The 23,180-nt window shown below is 45.3% G+C and overlaps 3 protein-coding genes across 4 annotated transcripts in view; all 3 read right to left on the minus strand.

Annotated features, from left to right (window-relative positions):
• The window catches only part of LOC126568220 (uncharacterized), a 57,367-nt gene extending 40,906 nt beyond the window's left edge, over positions 1-16,461 (minus strand). Inside the window, exon 1 of the mRNA XM_050224665.1 lies at positions 16,302-16,461. Within this exon, the coding sequence (XP_050080622.1) occupies positions 16,302-16,303 (2 nt within the window). The 5' untranslated portion in view covers positions 16,304-16,461. The remainder of the gene's footprint in view (positions 1-16,301) is intronic.
• The window catches only part of LOC126568217 (26S proteasome regulatory subunit 7), a 277,427-nt gene that overhangs the window by 108,564 nt on the left and 145,683 nt on the right, over positions 1-23,180 (minus strand). The window contains exon 6 of one of the 2 annotated variants that reach the window (XM_050224661.1): positions 15,696-15,709. The exons of the other annotated variant lie outside the window; for it this stretch is intronic. The gene's annotated coding sequence lies outside the window, so the exon portion shown is untranslated. Of the gene's footprint in view, positions 1-15,695; positions 15,710-23,180 lie in introns of those variants that run through there. 2 annotated transcript variants of the gene reach the window in all.
• Positions 1-23,180, minus strand: part of LOC126568448 (uncharacterized) — a 271,865-nt gene that overhangs the window by 47,513 nt on the left and 201,172 nt on the right. The window lies entirely within an intron of this gene.

Here is a 23,180-nt window from a genome sequence, read left to right on the forward strand (position 1 = left end):
AGCAGCTGAGTCAAATCAGGGGTCCTATAATAGACATAGGGACGGATTATAAGCGACAGCGACGCCGGAATTCGCATGGTAGAACCAGGATTCAAATCCCATCCGGACCGTTTCCACGTAGTGATGGCTGACTATCCAACTACGACGTATCAGCAAGTTCTCTTCTTAGGAAGCCTTAGGCATTCTCAATGTCGTTAATATTTCCTCAAAATAATCTTTTTGTTATGAACCATAATTCCAATATCCAGCGACCAAATTAGCAACTGCCCTCGTCTATATTAAAGTTTTTCTCGTAAAATCATCTCTAAACCCCTACCGGGAAGGAATATTCCAACTCCCAAAGATACAAAAAACAAACAAGAATAACAATTTAATTTAAGCTTTGTTTTAATCATTACCCAAAACTTAATTAAAATGTTAAAATATACACAACACTAATTAGCATTTCTTTATGTCCCGCCCACCCCCGGTACATATGTTCACAGCCAAATAAAAACAGCACTGCGCCGAGAAACTGGAATGCCAACATTGCACCCGTTACCGTATAATTAATCCGAAGTCACACAACCACACCCCCTTCGCCGAAAAGGTGTCCTTTTCCTTCTTCTCTTCAGCCCAAAAACAGACTCCACCGATGACCTGAAAACAGATCGCCGCGTGTCCTCTCCATAACCATAACGCACACATATCATACACAAAATGCTTGCGTACCATAATTTTGCGGAAATCGGCCATATGCTCCCCCCCCCCCCCCCTCGTATGCGAGATGGGCCAAACGATAAGCTTCGAGAACGAGACACTGCCCAGTAGTGCACTAGCACAAAAAAGTATCATTGAAAATTACCATAAAATTCAATCTCGATGCTATAAAATTTCACTTTACTACATATCTCGTCGCTGTTTGCATTTATTAAAATCGGTAACAGATATTAAAATGAAAATATCAACCCACAAACGATTGGGTTGGCCCTTGCCATTGCAAGCACCACGGCACACGCAAATCAGTTCTCCACCGTTGGTGTTTTGCAGCAGCTCTTTCTGTACAGCTGCAGCCGTGTCTGCCCCCCCCCCCCTCGACCCCGTGCTGCTGGGAGAGGGTGGTCCGGTGGGGTGGATTAATTGAGTTGTAAAAAAAACTGCACCGAGCTGCGTATGAGGGAGACAGCACATATGATCTCTTCCGCAGGCCAATCATTGCTGATTGTGATCACGCACGTTCGAGGTTTTTCCTGCGGCCACCCTCCCTCCCCCCCCCCCCCCACCCCCCTCGTGGTTGACTGCCGAAAAAGGGCAGTCGTGGACAAACCGACCGTCACTGTCGACACAAAATGGCAAACAAAAACTGTACGTTATATCCTTCCGCCGCAGGCGAATGTATCCTGCGTGTGGACAGTAAACCGTCTACAATATAACACCAGCGGGATGCCAATTGACCCGTCGGTCTCCCGAACCATCATGAACCATGTGGGGCTCAAAAAGATTAATTAAATTAGCATGCCACGAAAGGCTGAAGTGCTGTGCGCCATCGAACAGGAGAGAAAGAAACGCAGGGTTAACACGCGATAACGGACAAGCTGTAGGAAGAAGAGTGGCCGGTTCCGATGGGTTGATGCCCATTTTCAGGATGATATAACCTAATGCCGCAACACACACACACGCATCTGCTGGACACGGCGTCTATGCGTCCCGACAACCGAGACGAGATAAGAAACGACCCAGCTGCTGCTGCTGCTGCTGCTGCTTGATCCACCGAGAAGAATGTCCCATCCCGTGACAAATCCGCATCTCCAAACCGTCTGTCGTAAAAACCCAAAGCCCACACCGTGTGCCATACCGACGACCACCAAACCCGATTTTTACTCCCGCAGTCAGCCAAGAATGTTGGTACCGCCGTGCTGCCGTCCAACCCGTCCTTGTCCTGGGGAATGCGGGTGTCAGTTTAAGCGTTGATACCGGCGTGCAGGTTTAATGGAAGTCAAGTTGATCGGTTGACGGTTAAAGTTGCGACCAATCAATCCGGTATATAGGCAGGGAGCAGTATTGTGTCGGTCGTAAGGAGATGACGGACGAAGCTGCCCCCACCTGCGCCCGGACACCGTTTGCACTAGCGGGCTAAATCAAACCAAACCGAACCGATTCAAACCAGGTGCAATCGTTCAAGTGGAGCGTGGTTACAGTGCTGGACGGAAAATTTACGACTGATATTATTTTTTTTTTCTTATAAAACATTATTTCACTATTACTGAAGTATAATTTGCGCTGTCATACAATGACAGCCACAGAAAAGCGAGCCGAAAATTTAATAATGAACCTACGTTTTTTCTTTTCTTGGAGTAATGAAATTTATTTAAATGGATGAGGCGACAACGGCGCCGGTTCTTCCCACGGCAGGACCAGAGATCAAATCCTATCCGGGCCCGTATTCCTCTGTAGTGAAGGCTGGCTACCCAACTGCCTGTTATCAACAAGTCTAGTGTGCCAATCGATGGCCGACATGACCTAGTAGGTCGTTAAGTTAAGAAGAAATGAAATATCATGCAAATATTTATTTAATTTAAACAAATCTCAGGAACAAACCTCGTCGTACATTGGTTCTGGCACAAACACTGCCAGAACGCTTTTCTTTAATTTTCATATAGATGAAAATATTGTTCTTCTTTGATATTATTTGCCAAATTATTGTACTATTGTGTTCAATACATTTTTTTTTCTTCAATCGTTCGTTTGTTTTGGACAAACCCGCGAGCACGGCAAAACAGAGCGAAGCGTTACGAAGCGTTACATTTTTATGTTTCGCTTCGGGTTTGTGCTTTAACGGAGTTTTTAGAGCTCTCACAATATTTCATAATAATGTTCATTGTTTTGAAAACAACAGCAGAAATTATGGTTTTAATTCATTATGCAAAAACACAATCAATTCTATGAAATGGATGACTTTGAAAAAAAGACAAAAAAACAAAACAAAAAACCATTTGCTGATAACCAACGCCAAGAACTTTCTAATCATCTCCTCATGCAGCGGCAGTACCGGTAGTGCACTGTTGTGTAGCCTACCTTACCACCAGTTGTTTGTGGCCTCTGAGCACGGCGTCAGCGATAGTGTGTGGAGCGCGCCCCAGCTAAATAGTGTAATCGGCGGTCATAGTGGTGGTTGTAGTAGTAGTGGAGTGCCCAATCGTTTTGCTGGAAAATTAATAATTTACTACTGATAAAAGTCAGTTTACAATGTCGTGTTGTTGTGTCCGCGCCATCCATTTCAATCTCCGCTCCGAAGAGAGCGAGAGAAAAAAAAACGGTCCCGGGTTGTGGCCGTAGTGTGCACTTATCGTTTGCACTGCCGCCGTTAATTAAACCCCCGTCGAGAGGCAAACCCGAAGCACCCTCCTGTGGTCCCAAGGTGTGTGTGTATGTGTTTGTGTGTGCTAGACACACACACACACACCTAGTCACACCGTGCGCCATGTGTTGTGGCCAGGTGAACGGCAGCGGTAGCAGTAGTAGTACCGCGCTGTAGTCGCTTATTTCGTTTTGCTTGTTCGCTGGTGCTTGCTACCGCTCAAAAGCACAAGTTAATTTCCGCCAAACGAGCAGGACCACCCGTCGACATCGGGCAAAAACCCTCCCCGGCACCGTTCCGACAGTAAGGTACTCGGGCCGCAGGATTGAAGTAAGCTTCAATCCCTACAGCATCACCCAACAGCAAAGTTACCATCATCATCATCATCATCATTGAGGCTCTGATGGAGCTACCGGTGTGCTTCAATTGCTGGCGCTCGAATCAGCGCACCCCTCAGAACAGGACGCACCGCAACAACCCGCAGCGTCAAGGATGTACGGCAGGGAACCTATCAGGCAGGGAACTTCCAATTATTAATATCTGATGGTGTTTACCCGCGGATAGGCAATTGCTTTAGCACCACCCCCTTTAAAGCCGGCAAGGTTGCACCTCGGGACGCGGCCAGCAATTCGCGACGCGTTTCCTCACCAATGCAGCCTGCTTATCGATGGTGTACCGACCAGTGCCCCATGGGTAAAGGGTGTTGGACGTGCGCCATCGTACGCGACCGAAATGGATTTTGCACGCAGCCAAGCGTTGTTCTGTGTGTTTCAGCGTGTTAAACTGTCGTAGCTGGAGTGCCGTAGCCCAGTTGTCTGGGCTACGCTGAACTACTGCTACCTTCTACCTAACGCTCAACGGCGCAAAGAGGGAGAGCGAGCCATAGTGGCGTTGATTTTGTTTTTTCCCCCTGACCGTTTTTTTTTGTGCTTCTTTTTCTGACGTACAGGGGCGTCATTTTATCAGCACTATTTTATCAGTGTATCGGAAATGTTGAGAATTACGATCCTATTTCCATCGCTTCGTTTCGCTACTAAACGCTTTAATGTAGAACATTGCCTGGTGTTGTTTTATCTTTTCCATTCCGATGTGGCGAACCTTATCCTAGAGAGGTTCGTTTAAACATGTGTAAGCTCGAGAAGTGTGTGGGGCATACAGAGGGTTCTTGGCCTTTTTGCGTTAGAGCAGAGGCTTCGCACAATCTACATAATTGTTTGGTGCAGGTTAGAGATTCGAGTAATGAAGGCATTTAAAAGTATAAAGTCCGACAGATATGCCAACTGTTTGGAGTGCTGAAAGTTGAATGATTTCGAATGCGGTGAAGGATTTCCAAACATCCAACATCGCTGGTGGTCTTGAACGGACATTTATGCATACTTAGACTTTCTATATACCTCTAGACGGATAGTCAATCAGTGACTTGGACTAGCAGAGCTTAACAAAAAGAGAGTTCGATTAATGCATTGAGTTTTTTTCTCGATAGAGTGCTCTGGTGTAATAAAGATTTAGAGGTCAGGACTAGAAAACACATTATAGATTGTAAAATTATTGTTTTATAGGTGGAAAACGTTCGCTAGTTGCCGCAGACCTTGATAACTGCAATCGATAATAGTACAGCTTTTAAATGTCAGTACGTTCACAAAAGCTTCTTACACACTTTCATGGTGTCCTCAAGTTTTATGATGCAATTACCATATTATTTGACACGGTAGTTGCCTACCGAATTTCGAAGACAAATGATCCTGTTATCCTACTGCCTACCGCCGTTACGTAAAACATTGCTTATCTTGCGAAATTATCTCGGAAACCCCTCCGGTTCAAGGCGGATTTCTTCCGCCAACCCATAACATAGCGTCCGTTGTCCAAATCCACCACTACCGTATCAGATCGAATATCAATTACTACAACTTTTATTGGCTTTGCCGGAATCGTTTCAAATCTGTTTTGCACCGGTAGCAAAACAGCACCCCCTTGTTTATGCAATCTCGACCATGCATCGGGCAGCGCACTGAAAATCAATACCTCTGCAAGCACGCACCTAACCTGATATAACAAATATATTCCAGCCCGGTCTCGCTACCTACTCGTCGCAAAACACATCAGCCCGTCAGCGCACGCAGGGACATAACATTAAGAAACGATTTCAATAAAAGCTGACGATCGACGAACGTTCCCCGTGGAGGATCGTGGGATCATGGACGACGTACACGCGCACGCGGCTTCTGGAAGGCCAGGTTTTTTGTTGTTGTTGGATGCAAATGTTCGGCAAATCATAAAGCCTGTCAAAACAAACATTTCGGTTGCGGTTGTGGACCCGCACCGGGGGTTACTCTGTTCGAAGAAGCCTTGCGGTGCATTAAAACCCATCCGACTAATCAACGCCACGGCTGGTGGTCTCTGGGCTACCGGCTGGCTTCAGGCTAGTAGCAGCGGCAGGGTAAGTCCGCGGCGCGCGTTTGGAAGTGCGCCGGACACCTCAGTCTCAACAACTTCCCAGCCCTTGCGTTTATCTGCCACCTCTTCTCGGTCTAATGTCTCAATGTCGATCGCTACAAGACTTCGAGAGGAGGGCTACCACTCCGATCGTACGCATGCAACCGTTTGGTCGTCTTTTTTTTTTGTGTCGCTCTCTACACGATCAAATTCCAATAGCTTCACGCTGATGGGGTTCCTCGTCGTGCGGGTGGTATGCAAATATTTCACCGTGTGAGCGTATGAAAAAACGGCCGATTGTGGGGCTTAGATTTACCAGATGTCGAGTCGATTCTTCGAATAACATTTTGTTTGCTAGCGTCATTTGTGGTATATGTGTGCCACACGGTGTTGCGTACTTGAAAGAAGACTTCCTTCTAGCGAATTCCTTATCGTTTACTTTGTACGCTTTTTTTGTATTGCCCTTAAAGGTTTTGAGGGAACAATGTAAATAAATAAATAATGATCAATCCAGGATAAAGCAAATCTTTAATTCTGCTTTGCTGCTAAATATGCTAATATTCTGTTAAAGCAGACAACCTTCCTCATCGCTAAGGAATCAATTAAAATATTATCTAACGCTCAATTATTCATAATAATGAACGCAAAGATAACAGACTATTTAAATGAGTTTTTCGACAGGTCAGACACCTTTTGGAAGAGAAGCCATTTTAATGTACACTTGCAGGACAATATTTTACCACAAGGACACTGCCCTGCCACGTGCTGCCATTTGTCTTTGCATAGGGTCCTCTACCATCTTACTCCTTCCCTACTCATTTGCACGATACCCCACCGATATCGCTAAACGCTCATTAGTGTTCATCTCACTTATTTAATGACTTGATTGGCTTGTGACCGATATCGAATCGGTTGGGGGAAAATCAATCGTACCACAAGAAATCAAAGCCGTGTCTCGGTATCATAAATTTCGTCTACACAATCCGCTTAACACCGGGGCTGTTGTCAGCTTAAGTAAAACTTTTGCTTTTCCTCACTAATTTGCGTACGATCGTATATCATTGTCGCGTTAGGTTTTCATGGGGTTTTCTACAATTTTATTGCTCTGTTCCGACGGCTAAATGGCTGTGTAATGATGGACAACACCGAAACAGCGTGGGTTAAGTGAAACCATTTAGAACATCAAACCATCCCCAACGGTTAGCAACAAAAGTTCCTCTTGACATTGTGTGTCTGTCGATACTGCGTGATGTTTACGATCTTCGTCTTCTTTCTTGCCCTAACGACCTTCAATAGGTCACGACGGTTTACTAGACCACTATCGGTACAACGATAGTTGGATAGTCTGTCCTCACTTCGGATGAGCTTTGAACCCCATTCCTGCCGTGTGACGACCGTCACCACTATCGCCCTATCATAGGATAGGAGAGATTGTTAAAACTTTGCTCATCGTCGAGGTCTTATCACAGTTCAAATAAGAGTTGTACAGGAGCGGCCCGGTGGTAAAAGGGGCAGAGGCGATGATCTTCAAACGGCAGGACCGGGGTTCAAATCCCATCCAGACCGTCCTCCCGTAGTGAGGACTAACTATTCCACTACATGGTATCAGAAAGTCTCTAGCAAGTCGTTAAATGGCTGCCCGCTATGACCAAGTAGTAGGTCCTTAAGCCAAAACGAAGAAGAACTGTAGGCTCTAGAGGAAATTGCGGAAATGGATATTGCAATCTTAATTTATTCGGGCAAACGATGTCAAATTTGGCAAGCAGACAGACAGAACTACATTTACATACTTATGCAAAATTATTTATCTCTAACGATATACCACTCATAATGGAGCAATAAAAGGCACGTGTTAACACAAAATTTACTGATGCCTTTTAGGATCAAGATTTGATTTCACCCCTCCCAAAACCCCCAACCATAAAGAAGCTTCCTTCCGAGAGAGGCGTTCAAAACAGTTTTATTGCCATTAACACATTATCTTAAGATCAAAACCTTGTGTCAAGCACCGTAAAAGTAAGCTCCCAAACCTTGTTTTTTTATTTTATTACCGAACAGTGTATTCGCAACACACTAGTTTGCATGTTTGTAAAACAAACTGTTCGTACTGATTATTTTACCTCAGCCAAACATAGTCGCGCCTGGATGTTTTCTGTTTGTCTAGGCGTCTACATCGGAAAATAGCTGAAGCTGAAGTCCAGCACATGTGTGTGCCTTCATCCCAAGTGCTTTGACAGTTTGATTCACTGTGCACAGCGTCCGAAACCAATTTACATCACCCATTCGGAACCGACGATGCAGTGTGGGAGGAGTGTGGTGAGAGATAATCTGATAACAAGGGTGTGGGAAATCACTTCCTTTCCGTACCGAAGCAACAACAACCAAACAAAGAAAATAAACAAAATAATCGACCTCGCACCCCAAGAAGGGCTGAGGTCAAGTGGAAACCAAAACACTCCTATAAACAAACGGATTATCGTTGCGTTGCTGCTGAACTGTGGGCATGATTAGCGATCACCTCTCGCTAATGTCGATCGCCGTGGCGAAAATGAAACAAAATTCGATAAAAGTAACGCAACAAAAACAAACAAAACAAACAAAAAAAACAACACACTAACAAATATCCACATACCGACCGCATTGTTGCTCGTACGCACAAATCGAGGTTGAATATTCATGATTGTAGGACTCGTTTTCGTTTTGGTTTTTTTTTTTTCAGTAACCGCGGCAAGCTTTTCAACATACTGGTTTTTTGTGTGTTACTTTGTAGGGAAGAGTCTATAGATCCTCCTTTGGCGGATGATCTTTACTTCACACACGGGAGAAATTTCAAACGATTGTTCTACGGTTAAATTGTGAACACGAGACGCTAGCCGGCTTTGTTCTACTGGTTGGACGAAGAGGCTGGTAATGTTGTGAAATTCGAGAAAAAAAATTATGACAAATGAAACTTTAAGGACGTAACATTATAGCTATCGGCAGTGTTAATGAAAGATGCCGGAAACGATCGTTCCGGGTGTGTTCGTAGTTGGTAGCTACGGTGTTTATTTGCGTTCGTTTCTGTCTCTTATCAAAGATAATTCATTTTCGGAATTAAATCATTCCCAAAATCAGACCCAAAGATTGTGGAAAACAATGATGCGACATTTTCAAGGACTTTTTGTATGTATTTAAGCTGACGACTGTTAGAAAGATACAAATGGTTTAACGCAAAATTAACTGCTGCTAAATTGGAGTAGTTTGTCCTCGATCTTTATATTTTGGTGTGAAAGAATGTTCATTAAATCGAAGATAGTTTGTCTCCTAAAGGAAACTATCAGCAGATCGTGGAACTGTGACCCAATCGAGTGGAAGTAATGTTCCAAAATATATTCTTTGATTTAAGAGAAAAGCCTCCTACATTTATGATAAAATCCCAAAGTGATCCATCACAGCATAAGTATAGAAAAAATGCCACCCCCTAAACCCTGACGTCATGAACGGAACGGGAAGGCAAGAATTTCATCCCTGGCGGCTGAGTCAGCCAGTTGTTACTAGAACCATCATCACGAAATCCCGTTCTCGTGCGCGGAGGCACATATCTCAGGGCTTTTAAGCGCTCGAGACGTTTAGTGTCCATCATCATCAGTTGCAGCATCGACCGTGTGGCCATCCGCTTCATCCCCCCCGTAGCCCACCCGCAGCTCTCACCCGAAGCGAATGGAATGTATTAGTAAATTATTCACATATCAATAAATTAACACCAAGGCGCCTTCTCGAGAGATGAGAATAGTTACTGTCCGCGTGTGCATTGGATTCGTTTATTTTTCTTTTTCATCTCCCTGCTTCGAACGTCCGTTCAAACGATTGTTCCGGTTCGTTTGGTGATCATTTATGCCACAAACACACACACACACACAAACTCGGGGACACTAGCGCCATCAGCACACCAAACACAAGCCACACTGGTTTGTGTTTTACACCCTGCCACCAAGTAGAATGCTGCAGGAGCTGCTGCTGCATTATGCACATTACGAATGAAAAAGATTGTGTATAGGGTGGGGAAGGGGGGGAAGGGGGGGGGTTTGGAAAGACAGATTCGAAGTAGTAAAATTATTATTGCCTAACATTCCACGTTTGCCGCGCATCGCCACAAACAAACAAAAGCGTTTGCTGTTGATAATATTTTAGCATACGATCGAGGGGGGGGGGGGGGGGGGGGGAAAGCCAATTGGGTATTTTGGTTGTCGATTACGATAGTAGTATAATGCGAATTATTATAAGCCACTTAACATACCAAATAATAAACGCTTCTGCTCGATTCTCTCCCGCCGGGGGAGAAATAAAAATTTGCGTGTTAAAAAAATGTGTATTTTTCGTCGTAAATTTACACAAAACACCTTCTTGGCAACAACACACGTTTCAGCAATATACTCGCCCGCACCGTCCCCAAGATACTCCAGTAAGAATGTGATCATAAAAAGATCAATTCGTTGCCCCGTATCGGCCCAGTTGACAACCGGGCACGAAACCCCCGCGTACCGCAGACGACGACGACATTCGAACCAGCTTATCGACGCACCCGGTTAAACTCCAGCAGCCCAGCGAGTTTTTCACCAAAGCTTTTTCGATAGTTTGTTTTCTCGATAGGCTCACACACGCGTGTTTTTTTTTTTTGTTTTTTGTTTGACTTGTATCTCGGCAGGTTAAACTGTTGCAAGAATCTAACAACAAACCTCCCCCCCCCCTCCACGCACACACACACGAAGTCGCTAGTAAAAACCCTTTCGCTTTACAACTTACCCCCGAATGAGACGAATTAGTTCAACCGCTGCTCTTATCTCGAACGGGATCGCCAGGCCGCACCACCACTTGGAACGGTGGTAGAGCGTAAAAAGGGCCCCTGGAAGGGGTGGATGAGACGGAGGGTGTAGGGCAGTAAGATGTGAAGTAAAAACAATCAATACACAACACTCAAATCCCACACCAACACACACACACACAGGCACCTGCGCGTGTGTGCCGGTGCATGCCCCGCTGTGACAAATCGTGTGTCGATAAGAGAGGGTCCTCTTGCCTTCTCGCCACAACAACCACTTGTGTGGCGCACCCCATGCACGCCCCATATACACGCTCCAAAAACACACAGTTTCTGTCGTAAGAATATAGTGCGTAACTTCTTGGCTGATAAAAAAAAAATATAATACCGAGCCCCTATCAAGAGACCCCCGAAATTAGGACACACAACCACCATTACCGGCCAGCTTGGCAGTGTCCACCAGAGCTTCAAGCCTGGTGATGACTGGAAGAGGCCAAGACTCAAGACACCAAGAAAAGGAAGGTAGTTGAAACCTCGGTACGTATTTGCCCTTTCTCATGACCTTGCGTCTTTTTGAATTTTTGCGCCCATCCGGGGGGAAGGGTTTAAAACTTCACGCATAAAGTTTCGAGAGCAAAGAGAGATGCCTCCTGCGCAGCACGAGGCCATCGGATATACCGACAAAAGCTTCCCAACCGCTGTATTCCTGTGGCCACCACAACTCCAAAGCATTTCAAAACTTCAATCGAGGGTTGGGTACTGGTGGAGGCCAACAAACATTGTCGCCTTTTTTTATTGCGTGGCCTCATCGTCCCCCAAACCCAACCCAACACCCGAAACAACCGCAACCGAGAAGGCTTCATTAAGAGTGTGCCACAGTTGTTTACGTTCTGCTCACGTCGTCGGCGTAATACGTCTACCGGAGAGCTCGGGTAGGACACATAAATCCTGCTAGGGGAGCACGATCGAAAGGTTTTGAAACGCAAAGTGAAATGGGAGAGAATGGGATAACAAAGCTCAATGCTTATAAAAAAATGTCCAACCTTGCGTATCACCCATCCTAAACATACCTGCGCGAAATCGAACGTGTCACCGAATGTGCAGATCCATCGATCGGACCAGATGGCAGTACGTTCAACCACAGCTCCATCGCAACAACAGCGGCAGCACCAAAGTCAACCAACGTGGACATCATCCTCCGTGCACGGCAGCGAATCGACTGGGGAGCCTGTCTGGGATGTATTCTTCCTACTCTAGACCGCAAAATTGCACACCACACACACACACACAGTTTGCGGTCGACCTGCCGAAACGGTACTAACTTCCGAAGTAGTGCAAAACAAGGAAACTTCGAACGGCGCCGCTGCCAGAGTGAAAGGAATCTTCGGGGAGCCAGATATAATCCAAGCCTGCTGCAAGCACGGGTTCGCCGCGATCGTCACACGTCATATACGGTGGCCACGATCTAAACAATGCATTTGCGAAGCCCCCGAGCGCTTCAACGCACCGGATCGATGACTCACGCCATACGGGCCCGGCAACTCTTGAGCCGCACAAGAATATTTACTACTCCGCGTGGAGTAGTGGCCGTCTGCTTTGCAAATGAGGATTACTACGCATTGCGGGCTCCCTATTGGCTATTACTCGTGCAGGGCAGGGTGCGAAAGTTCTTGGCACTGGAGAAGGAGGTTCCAACTTTTACAGCCTCATCAGCAAACATTCCTGTCATGCTGCGGACTCATAATTTATGATCATCATTTGAACTTCAAAACTACATCTCCTGCGTCAAGACATCAATAGGTCCGCGTGAGTGTTTTAGAAGGTTAAGGAACAATGAACGGTGGTCTGTGCGGATGGTGGAAAACTTGCAAGGCGATGAAGGGGTTAAGCTGAACAATTGCGCGCACAGTTGCGCATTGGTCCCGTGCTCAACCGTGCACTGATTGAGAGTAACAAACCAACAGCAACAGGGCAAAACTAGAATGCTGCAATTGTTTTGTCTCATCCTAGTGGTGGGTTTGGAGGGATGGGGAACCTATCCGAACCGGACACTGCACTCAGTTCGTTTGTGTGCGTGTGTGTGTGTGTGCAACACAGAGCATTACGCTTTATGGCGAGGTCGAACCGTCGCCGTTGCACACCGGAAGAGGAAGTTGATTTACGGGCAGACACACAAAAAAAAAAAAAACAGGGCAGAAAGGGCAAACTGCTGGCTGAGTTGAATGCAATTTGAACAGGAGCCGCATCCCGGGGTGATGATGACCTGTCCGGTTGAATACGAAATATCACCGAAAACAACAAATCATCAGTTGAACAGTTTGAAATACTTCATCGCGGAAATCGATTCTTATGCCTCAGATAATGACTAACGAGAGACCCCTCCCCCCCCCCCCTGCCCACCCTGTCACCCATTTTAATGAGGTAGAAGCGTTATAAATACATCTCCCACATGTTTTTTTAGCTGCTTCAGTGTATAGCAAAATAAATCCAATTAACCACGGTACCGTCGACAATGGTTCGATACGAGTCGCAGCAAAACATTAACAACAACGACGACCACCGATCTTATCTGGCGCTCCTTATCCAACGCCAAAACCAGCGCACGCCGCCCCACTCGATGGATTGATGACGGTGGGGTGATGGGTGTTCCACCTTCTTTGATGCTCCTCTTTGGAGAGCAACACACTAGCGCCATGAGCATTTACAGCCTGTCCCGTAACCCCCCCGCCACCACTCCCCTTCTCGGTCCCCTGTAACTGAGGCTACACGCACTTTCTCGATGTTCGCTTAGATTTTCTTATCTAGCACGGGTGGCAAGAGCGAGAGAGCGAGAGAGAGAGGGAAAGAATTAGTGTGATAACTTGTGCAACAAAAAGGCGTAAAAGGCATACAATTACAACCGGAACCATCACCCGCACGCCGGAACAGGAGGGTTGAGTGAGGTGGAAATGGGCTACAGGTTCATTTATCTATTAGTGCCAATCATTTTACGCACTTTGGAACGCTCGTCTAGCAAACTCACACAGGACAAATGACTTAAATTATCGTAGTGTAGCAGCGTCAGAGGATTTTCGTTGCGCATTGGCGTTGTTTCCACGTAAAGAGTTAAACAAATCGTTGGATTCTTTGCAGATTAAACTGTTTGAAGCATATAAAACTATACCGAAGATGATACGAGGTAACCAAAAATTAACTTCAAATGAACTGGTCGAGTCATTAGTTGAATTATTGCTAAATAATTCAAATTTTAGGTCATTATTTAATACTTCTTATTAGGAGTAATGCTATGTTTGCAACGAATAACATAGGACGTAGTTAAGATGACAGTTTCGGCAAAAATACACTCCAAACATACGCTCAAAATATGTCAAGATTAGGAGGACTTCGTGTACTGTAAACTCAACAGAATTCAATTGAAGTGATCTCAAGGAAAAAATGGTCTAAAAATGAAGTCAAAACTTGGGAAGCAGATGGGAGCGCAAACTAAAATTTAGTTGAAAATGATTTTTGGGAGAAAAATCAGGGCCCGATGAAGCCTAGTGCTCCAGCCAGTAGACAAGACCGCAAATTACGTTGAGTCCTGAACTCATTAATTGCGTGAATCTCTGGCAAAAACTCCACTTATTGTGATGCAATGCATGATGTAAGTAACTAAAACCAATTCTCGAACGGGGTTTTCCAGTTCCAACGATAGGAAACTTAATCTGATTTTAAATTGACCGTAAAAAAAGAGGTCAAATGACAAGCTAGAACCTAAACGGCTCGCGCGTGCCCTGTGTCTGCCCTCGTAGTAATGTGTGTTGACCCCGTGCTGGCCTTCAATGACATAAACATTTACGCTTTCCGGTAGCCGTTTGTCGGCCATTATATGCACATTGTCGTCTAAAATCCAAAAACCTTCAGACATAAACACAAATCAGCAGTAGCATTTTGCATCGAATGACATTGTTAAACATTGCTCTGCTCCGTTCCTTTAAGACCTTCTGTTATGAATTGCTTTTTCTTTTTGCAACCTCCTTGACCATCGATTTGCGGTCGGATCCAAGGGAACACACAAAATATGGATATCGCGCTGGAAAAGGTTATAATGGCTCGAATAAATCAAATCAATCAATCGCAGCCGATGGTTGGTTGGTTGTTTCTGATACTCTGACGGGTAACAAAAAAAAAACGGTCGGTTCGATATGGCACGCTGCACGAACATGGGCGAGATGTGTCGAGACAGAGAACTGCTAGCACAACGCAAGCATAAATTTGTCTGTATTTGATTTTCATTTCATCCCTTACGTCCTCCCTTACAGTCTCTAGTTCGGCGTTTGGGTGGCAAAGATACACAGTCACACACACACACAAACAGAAGGCAAATGGAATCAACCAGAGCCTTGTGATGATGACGATCATCATCAAATAATAATAAAAGCATCTGTCCAATAAAATCCGAATGCAATAAATATGAAGGGCAACCTACACGCCTGTGCCCGACCGAGAACGAGCGCAAGAATAGCGCAAATGCCAAAAAGGTCCACCAGAGAAGAAGGACTGTAGAGGATACCGGACGTGGATGGTGGTTATAGACAAATAGACCACCCTGGGTGTGCCATTTCCACCGTCCGTCCGTCCGTCCGTCCGTCCATCCGTGGGACTTGGAGGGGGGAGCAGGTCTAATAATCGGTGACATTTTCTCGCCTACCAGCCATAACACGGGGAAAACAATCAGGGCTTTCTCGGCGTAAAGCCACTTAGCACTGGGGCCGGTTTGATGCCATTTGGCTAGAATGAAACCATTCCCTCTCTGCCACAACAAATTCGATCCAAACCACAGGCGTGCGGCGGGGTGAGGTTTGCAATTTGCAAATGTCGCCCCTGCAGAAATAAAAACTGTCTCCGGTGAACGATTTATTCTTAAATCTGGTAGCCAAAAATAAAGTCGAAAGATAGAAATATCCCACCGCATGACGTACGATGTGTAGGAACCTTCCCAGCAGCTCAAGGCTACATCATATCGACCGGGTGGTAGGAATATATCGGAAAAGGTGATGATGACGATCGACATTTTCTTCGAACAAGACAAATAAAGGCAAATGTTGTGATGCATCCTATGGATCCCATGATCTTCTAGGAGAACATATTTTCTTCTTCGGCTTTAACTCTATTTCTTCGAGAGGTTCAGGCTATTGGTGCTAGCTGGACGTGACACGCTGGTTCCTACCGTGTGCCAATTCTTGGAGCACACGATAGAAGCAGCAGCTTCATTCTTACGTGAAATCGAATGGAATACTTTCAGAGCTTCTGAGTCATGCACTCTGTTAAGGAGCTCTATGAACTCTACTACTGTTGTGAGGCGATTTAGTATCACCAGACTCCAGGATGAGTTTAATTGCGTTTTAGGGATGCCCCAAGGAGGTTTCGAATAAAAATGGTAAGCTGAAATTAGGATGAAGAGATGACTTTGATTGTACAGAGTCTTGGATAATGGAATGACAGACGAGACGCTCGATCATGCGCCGTTGAAGACATTTCTGCGAGTTGAAGATCACCCTTGATGACGAATCGACTACATCAAGGTAAGAAAAAAGAAACGTGATCGAATGAGTGAGATCCATTTCCTTGCAGTTAGAGGAATTCGAGTAATGTCCCCGATGACACGTGCAAACATTGCAAAACAATTCATCAATCATAATGCGCTGCTAATGATCGTCTCGATCCGCCAAAACGCGCCACAGCAATACTTACATCGTATTTATTTGGCCTCATTGTACTTTTTTTCTTGTGGGTTTTGTGTTTGTTTCTTCAATAGTGCAATACTGGATGGTGGGGCGCGCAGGTTGCATCCGTCAGGCCGTTGCATAGGACCGCAGGCGAGGAATGCAACGTTGCAGACGGCGTTTTCGGTGATGCCGGAATGCGTTCGCGATCCTCGTCGTTCGATTGTGGAATCGCGATGGTGCACCTGCCGCACCACATTGCACAAATAACACACACAAACGCGCGTGGTGCAATACACACGTACACACCCCCACACACACACACACGCGCACCGGACACAACACACGCGCGCAGGATTACATTAGCACGTGGCTGAACATCAGCATCTGGAGTCGCGTGCGAATGCGAATCTCACTCGCGGGGGGGGTGGGCTGGATATAGCAAAAAAAACCCCACTCACACACATACACACGAACACTTTCTCACAAACACACGCACGCACGCACAAGAAAAGCTTATCTTTTTTCCGTTTCCAAGCAACAGGCACACATCGCGCGGGTCGTGCGTGTATGTGGCGTTGTATGAATGGTTCCGCCGGAACTGCGGAAGATTTTCTATCTCCACCTTTGTTTAGGTCACTCGCGGATTAATTCGGATTTCCTACACACATACACTAGCGGCTAATTTTGTCACCGTTTTGTATTTATTGCTCACGCACACGGACATAAATCTTCCTTCGTCACGATCTCAACACATGCAGCCTACTTTGTTGTGTTGTGGGCTGCTTTGTTGTTTATTCACACCGGACTGCCTGTTACACTTCCTTCATTATTTTCACCTTTTTTTTTCACGTTACTCACTGAAATTCACATATACTTCACATTTTCATTACCAGGAAAAATAAAACTACACCAAACACTTCTTACATCACACTTTTAAAACCGGAATTGATAAAAGTATATTTATCCCTTTTTTCAAAGTGTGCTTTTTAACTGATCAAAACCGGCAAAAGCCCGTGACGTAACCACGCTCCACTCCGCCAGCGCTGGGTAAAACGAGAATGCAATTGAGCAATTCGAAATTAATAATAGAGAAACCACAAATCGATAAATCAATTGCCCGCCGTGTCTTCGTGTGTTGTATAAGTCACCCCCAAAAACATTCCCCTACAAAATCCGTGTTGGCTTCAAACAACAAAAAAAAAACGAAACGAACCGACTGACTGTGGGGTTGAATGAAGACGGGCAAGACGGGAAACGGGGGCCACTGTCTGGGTTTTCCCGGCGGGATGAGGAAAGCACAGGGGAAAGGCTCCGCGCAGGATAAAAAAGTTCGAATTTTCGTTGCAATATTTAGAACACACGAGGAACGCGAAGGGGCAGCCAAAACAAACACACGTCAAAACTGACACGGGCAAATGGATACTGTGTGACAGGAGGAGCACACTGTCTCGCATACACTTTCACGACGATGTGGGAAGCTTTCACACGTGGCATTTGTGTGCATATATACAAGGTATCCTTACATTATTTCACACACCAGATTACATAAACCAGCATCACTGCACACATACACACACAGAGCAACGCTCTTCCTTGATTTTCATCCTTACTTTCCCGTGTTTAGTAGTTGTGTACGAAAAACAAATTGCGAACCCCACACGCTTCAAGGATTCGCGTGTTCAAGCATCTCTTTTGCTCGCTCGCTCACTCTCGCCTATTCTCTCGCACCTTAATTTACATCCTTGCTCTTTTGATTTCCCCTTTCGATGTTTTGTTTTTTTTGCTCTTCTATTCATCAATCTATCTATTCACACAGAATCGGCTCGACAGAGAGAGATAGAAAAGCAAGGATAAAACGTCTAATCATATGGGTTTGTTAAGACACACATACACAGGCCTGGATAAAAAAGGGGTCATGCCACGCGGAGGAGCATACAGGATGTGCTTTTTGAGTGTATGCGTGTTTGTCCTTTTGTTTTGTTGTTTTTCTCGTGATACTCCCCTAGGGGCCCAGGTTTGCTGAACCCAGCCCAGTGAACGGCGCATTAAACTCGGAGGACACCGATCACACTGCATGTGTGTGTGCATGTTGAACTGTCATCGCCTAAACATCCCGTCAAACGGTGCGTTTGACTCCCTGTTCCCACAGCATCCGCAATTGTTTGTACCAGGACTGAAAAAAAGGGGTCATAGTACGGAAGAAAAACAGGACTTGCTCCGGCGGCTGTCTAGGGCATTGTTGATTGTCGTAACGGCTCACTTTGAGGATATTTGCCAGGTTCAACATTCACTGACACTGCATTAATTCATTCGCACCGTTACAAAAAAAATTGTTCTTGTAGTTCCTAAAATTTTCAACGAAGTTCTTCTATTTGCACATATTTGCATCGGAGCAAAAATACCTGCCCCGAGGCGATGCATCCTCACCAACAAAAAAAAAAACAGAAGGACCCACGCAATCATTAAAACTAAACACCATCAGCATTCAAACGGTCAATCAATGGGAAGGCCCAATCATCATAAAACACCGAAACACATGGACACCGATCTCCCGTAAATCGATTTTGGACGCATCCTCAACGCAACACCCCACGCAAACTGCAACACACAAATGCTGTAAAGCGAGAGCAGCAAAAAAGGCTCAAGAACAGCCAAAAAAAACACCACCACACCATGAAAAGCAACAAACAAACAAACAAGGGGTGAGAAAACGGCACACACCAAAAAAAACTAGCCGTGCCACACCACACCGATGCCGCGAAATTCCAGGTAAAAAGTCGAGCAAAACGCATACACACACACGCATACACGGCACGCTAGTACGAAATTCACACGCGTTCTTGTTTTCAATACTTTTCCCTCATCACGCATCCCTCTCCAGGGGTAGTCAAACTAATCACTCCTACCTCCCTTGTCTGGTCTGGCGCTGGCTGCTTCGGTATTCCCCATCACGCCAGAAAACTGTCAAAATGCACCAACCTCGCGGTTACCGCCGTCTCCCAGTGAGGAGGAGTTTTTTGCTCTTGTTGCCTAACTACCACGGACACACATCCTTCAAAGGAGAGTGCAGAGGACTCGATTCAGGAAGTTTGCACACCAAAGGAAAAAGAACACACATACACACGGTTATACGGTATTTTTTTGACGGTGAAGATGTTCCCCCTAGCAAGGAAAGCGTGTTGTGTCCTCGCGACGCGTCGGCACTTGAGAAAAGTGCGTACGGGTGGTAAACTCTACCAAGCTTGTCTATATCCCGATTGCGAGTTGTTTCACCATCAGTCAAGGAAGCCGTTTTCTTCGCCCTTCGACGTTAGAGCAGTGGATTGCTTTGATGAGAAGTATTTAATTTTCAAATTTTCACACTGCCGGCATCCGAGGATTAATCACATTTGATGCCTTTCGGAAGTACAAGTACGCAAACTTCCAACTACCGGCTTATTCTTCAGGTAAAACAGACAGACGTTCCTACTTTAGGTCACTCTTTTCATATCGCATTCGAAACAGTTGGATTGTCTTCTCTCTTGTATGTATGCCATGCTTTCTTCAGTTCACCACCGTGAGGGAGATGAAAAATGGATACTCGGATTCCTTACACTGAGAATTAAAACACTTGCCTCTGTTTGTCACACACTCACACAGAAATTCACCCTCCCTTTGCGTGCGTACAAACTCAAACAGAAACCCTCGACCCACACGCGCTTTATCTTTCACCTTTTGCGCGGAAAATGCGTCCTTTTTTTTCGTTGCGAAATGATTTGCGCGATCGCGAAAACACAACTGCTACTACTGCTGATGGTCGTCACACCGTATACACGGTCAAGCGGGCGGTGAACAACTGGCACCCAAACCGTCGGTCGGAAGATTTGAACGCGATTTAAAACGCACGGCACCGACGGCCTGTTCACACTCCGGAGATTTTTCTGCGTTCGTTGCATCTTCGGACGCGCACGCCGCGAAAACCCCGAACGGCAAGCGAGAGTGGTGGAACGGAAGAAGTGTGAGCGAGAGCAAGAGCGAGCGTGCGGGTGCGTAAAGGAGAGCGAGAGTAACCGTGATTGCCCAAATGCAGAGGTGTGCAACTTTTCTGTGGATCGTAAAGGGCAAAGTGGAAAATACGTATAATCGATACAATATTTCTTTTGGGCTATTAAATTGTCTAATAACAAAAAACTTATTTTGAGTGTCGAAATTGGAAGACTTTTTTAGAACATTTTTATAATATGCTGCACAGCTTACTCAAGCGAAAAACGCGTACAATCCGTTTATTCTTAATCTAAGCAACACGATGGTGATACGACATCGGTGTCGTTCGGTATCATCGGCATCGGCAAGCCATTGGTAGGCCGCCGTAACCTTAGAAGGCCGTTATGCCAAGAAACAGAAGATCCTTAATATACAAAATTATTTTTCTATAGTTTTTACACAAGAAAACATGCTCCTCTTTTTATGCTGGCTTGCTGAATCGAATGCTTTTCACAATCTAGAATTTCTTACCCCTGACCTGATGGTGTTAGGTTGAAATTTGTCAGCGGTATGAAGAGTGCGCACTTATGCTGGGTAAAGCGAGTAGTCGAGACGCAAGCGAGACGCATCTATATACCATCGTTCTCTGGCTCTCTTGCTTCCACTGCTTTGACGTGGTAGACAGTGCCGAAGCTAGCACGAAAAGGCTTCGCGGTACGATTTGATTACTCCTGCCGTACAGTGTTGTACAAAAGAGACGCACCTTTACAAAGGATAGGGGAAGCTGTTGATGTTTTACTAATGTTTTTAATAGTTGAAGTTTTCTAAATTTAGCTACAAATTTTTTGACGAAAGGTTTCTTTAAAATCGATATTAGTTTCAAAAGGGGAACGCTCTTAAATTTATTTTTTGGAAAACGGATTTCTTTTAATTGTCGTCCTGTATCTTTTTACTCGAAGAATGTTTGTAAAACAGCAGAAAAGTCCGATTATTATTCTTCTTGGCTTGGATACCACGTAGTTGAATAGTCAGTCCTCACTATGGGGAAAAAGGTCCGGATGGGATTTGAGCCTCGGTCCTGCCGTGTGAAGAACGGAGCTGCTTTCGCCTCATCATCAAAAATAAAAGCCCTATTGTACACATCTCGATCTAACCCCTTTTTTCGATCTAACCTCCATTTTTCCAGTCAGGACCATCTCTGAAGATTGGAGCAGAAGGTCAGAAGGCCTCTCAAGGCCTACATTTGTTGACCCAAAAAGTACAGGATACGGATTTGACAACTTTAAGGTAATTGCAAATTAAGGTGTAATCGCGTAAATATTTCTACTTGCAATTTATTTATTTTAAAAACATATTAATAACAAATTTAGACGATAACAAGAAAACAAGCGGAAAAACGCAATCAAATCACATATTCAAAATTGAAATGAAAAACAAAAACAAAGCGGATGCGAATTTAAATAAAACAGCTGCATCACCTTGTTAAGGTGACATGACCCTGTACAAAAAGTCTAAAAATAAATACTGTTTTATTAATTAAATAAAGAAAGAAATTAGACCCACTCATTACACACACAAAAAAAGCATTCCTTACGCGCTCGCACGCGCCTGTACAAATGAATTTGTACATTTGCTTTGATAGTGATGCACCCACCAGGCAACATCAACCCCCCCCCCCCCCCCCCCACACACACCCACACACACCCTTAACCATGATGTCCCGAAAAAGTTCGAGAGCTTTGATTCTTCATCAAAGAAGAAAAAAACGGACCCTCTACTAATCATCAAAGCGCCGCCCATGCCGCATGCGACAGGACAAATTATCATATAAAATAATGGAACTGGCAAATAATGATTCACAATAAACAGCAGCAGCAATTAGTATACATACCGTGGTAGCCTGAGTGCCGCCATGGGCACAGTTGTACCGGGCAAGTGGCATGATCTCATTTGAAAGACATCCGCGCGGCCGCCCTCCACTCGAGGGGGCGATCCAATGTTCCGAAATTGAACAAATCAATGAAATCACGTCGCAATTCGCACACGGTCGCGCACTGGGGGTCATTCATAATTATTGACATGACGGCATCACGGAACACACACACACAAGTGGAATTACTTGCAGTTTAATCTATTTGCCATCAAAAAGCCGTCAACCAGCGCTTTCGAGCCTGATGCCACCAAAGATGCCGAGCTGATGCAAGGATGGGTCCCGGTCCGATTGTTGGTGGTCGCGTTTATTTATTTATCCTTCTACTAGATAGTTTATTGCCCCCTTCCAATAGGCCAACAGTTGGTGAGGGGGGGGGGGGGGAGGGGCAAGGCAAGTGTTTCAATTTTCCCAAATGTACAACACCCCCCTCCCCATTTTGACACTTTGGGGTGTGTGAGTGTGTGATCAAGCAGTAGCAGCACAAGTAGGTCGCACCCGATCCGGTCGCAGGATCCGGTTACGTGGAAGCGTGGAGCGAAATTCTCGATAGAAGAAATTGCAACCTCAACCACAAAACCACACGGAGCGTCATCCCACGCGTCGCCGGCAGGGTTTGTCGCGTCCGCCAGAATGTCTGGACGGCAAGTACGCGCGTTCTCTTTCGGTCCTTGCGCGACATTCTTGGGCGAATTTCATTGAATGGAATTGCATTAGAGAATGCTCATACATCATATAGCACTTCCAGTGTGCCGTGTGCGTGTGTGTCTGTGTGTGCGATAGTGCGGGTGGCTTGTTATTTCACTTCACTTTTATATATTTGTACTACTGCTCCAGCCCCCACGATGCCGTATATTTGGTTGGTGAAACGGTGGTCTGCTTTATTTTTGTTTTTTTGTTTTTTTTTCTTTTCCCATTCCCTTCTCCCTTTTCTTCTTCTTTTTGGAGTCTGTGCAGCATGTCGCAGCATACCGACGAGGATTTGACTTTGTTGCTCTTGGGGAGTTCTAT

This window comes from Anopheles maculipalpis, chromosome 2RL (genome assembly GCF_943734695.1).
Source record: "Anopheles maculipalpis chromosome 2RL, idAnoMacuDA_375_x, whole genome shotgun sequence".
NCBI classification, from domain to species: domain Eukaryota; kingdom Metazoa; phylum Arthropoda; class Insecta; order Diptera; family Culicidae; genus Anopheles; species Anopheles maculipalpis.